The sequence below is a fragment of the Grammomys surdaster genome, unplaced genomic scaffold (assembly GCF_004785775.1).
Source record: "Grammomys surdaster isolate TR1022 unplaced genomic scaffold, NIH_TR_1.0 181841, whole genome shotgun sequence".
Lineage (NCBI taxonomy): Eukaryota > Metazoa > Chordata > Mammalia > Rodentia > Muridae > Grammomys > Grammomys surdaster.
The window spans coordinates 1-1,594 of NW_021623574.1; the positions used below are offsets into that span (position 1 = coordinate 1).

The 1,594-nt window shown below is 45.9% G+C and overlaps 1 protein-coding gene across 1 annotated transcript; it reads right to left on the reverse strand.

Annotated features, from left to right (window-relative positions):
- Positions 1–5: 5 nt before the first annotated feature.
- LOC114615884 (UDP-glucuronosyltransferase 1-9-like) lies at positions 6–869 on the reverse strand (the record flags this gene model as incomplete). The annotated part of the gene is made up of 1 exon (XM_028761485.1): positions 6–869. A coding segment is annotated over exon 1 (828 nt), but the record flags the coding sequence as incomplete, so codon positions are not given.
- Positions 870–1,594: the final 725 nt, after the last annotated feature.

Below are 1,594 nucleotides of genomic sequence, written 5' to 3' on the forward strand. Positions count from 1 at the left end.
AGGCAGTTGATCCCACCAACAAAGACAACATTGGGCATCACAGGTCTGGGGAAGTCCAGCACAAAGTCAGTGCGTAACAACCAAATGGCCACTGGGCTGAAAAGGTCTGTCATAGTCACTGTGGTCTGCAGAATTTCAGAGGCAACTTTTTCAACACTTTTGAAATAATAAGGGCAAAATGAAAGTTCTTCAATGTAGAGAAGATGGTTCCACACTCTCTCCTTGAAAGTCATGGTGTCTGTGAATGTTGACAAAAGTCTAGGAACATAAGAAGGAAGACTTGGGCACTGGGCACCCTCTTCGAAGTAGTGGCAAAATATACCTCTCGAGAAGATCACTGATGGGAGCGACAAATATTTGGCAACAATTAATCCACACATATCGAAAGGATCCAAAAACACAGCATCAAAGGAACTCTGCTTCAAGTACTCCACTAACTTCTTGTCATTGAACAAATTTCTACAGTGTGAAAATATTATGTCAAAGAAACCTTTGGCTGAGCCTGACAGGAAAGAACGCATACCATTTTCTGGAGTTTTCCATTGAGTGTGCGAAAAATACTTGAACTCACGATCCAGATCCTCCAGAGTGTGAGAAGTAGAGTATGTCTTCATTGTACAATTCAGTGATTTGCTCAGCTGCCAACTCACCTCTGGAACAACTACCACCACCTCATGCCCTCTGTGAATGAGTTTCTCCACAACCATCTGCATGGTGAGCCAGTGACTCCCATCCATGGGCACCACTAGTAGCCTGCCTGCCTGAGCCAAGCCAGAGGCCAGCAGCAGACACACACAGAGAGGAAGAAAGGCTGGAAAGTCTGCAGGAGCCATGGGAGAAGTGCAGCCTAAGGCAATCCAGGTGCTGAGACTCTGGGCTCTCCTAACACAGGAGAGAAAGTGTGAGTCAGAGAGAAACCTCCACCCTCAGGAGGGCATGTACTCACACAGCACTTCAAGACAATGATTTACTTGGGAGAACAGTAAAAACCGAACAAGCATTATTGAGAAAGATACTTGTTTGCTTTCCGGAGGAGAAGGGCATGTGACCTCTTTCTTGGGCAGAATCACACAATGTGAGCTTAGAAATAGTTACAAGGGGATATACTAGACCCTAGGGAGTCCAAATCTTTTACAAAAGGAAGTAAGTTTCAAAGAAGCTTACATTTTTAGAATTGGTCTCAAAGAAAAATCTAGACATTTTTTTTTAGGTGACTAGATTGACTCTGTTCCAAAGGGATCTGCTGCCTCTGTTTCCAAGCCTCAAGGGGAAGTTCCTGAGCCTGTCCTCCCCAGAGACAGTGAATCTACTCTGCCAGATGAGCAATGCTGCTGGTCTCTGTGCACATGCAGTGGGATTCTTGGTCCTTCTACAAACACTCTGTCTTCTGATTTGGTGACATGAGATTCACAACCATCTCCATGAACCTCTCCAGGGACTTAAAGGAAGATATCAAGCTCCTCACACCATCCCTCTGATGCTCCTGAAGCCATAGGCAGACATAGTCTATGGAGAAGCAGAGAGCCCTGCTGTGCTGTCCCTCAGTGCCTGGGCGAACTTCTCCACAGAGCTATGGCTCTGTCTCCCACAGCCT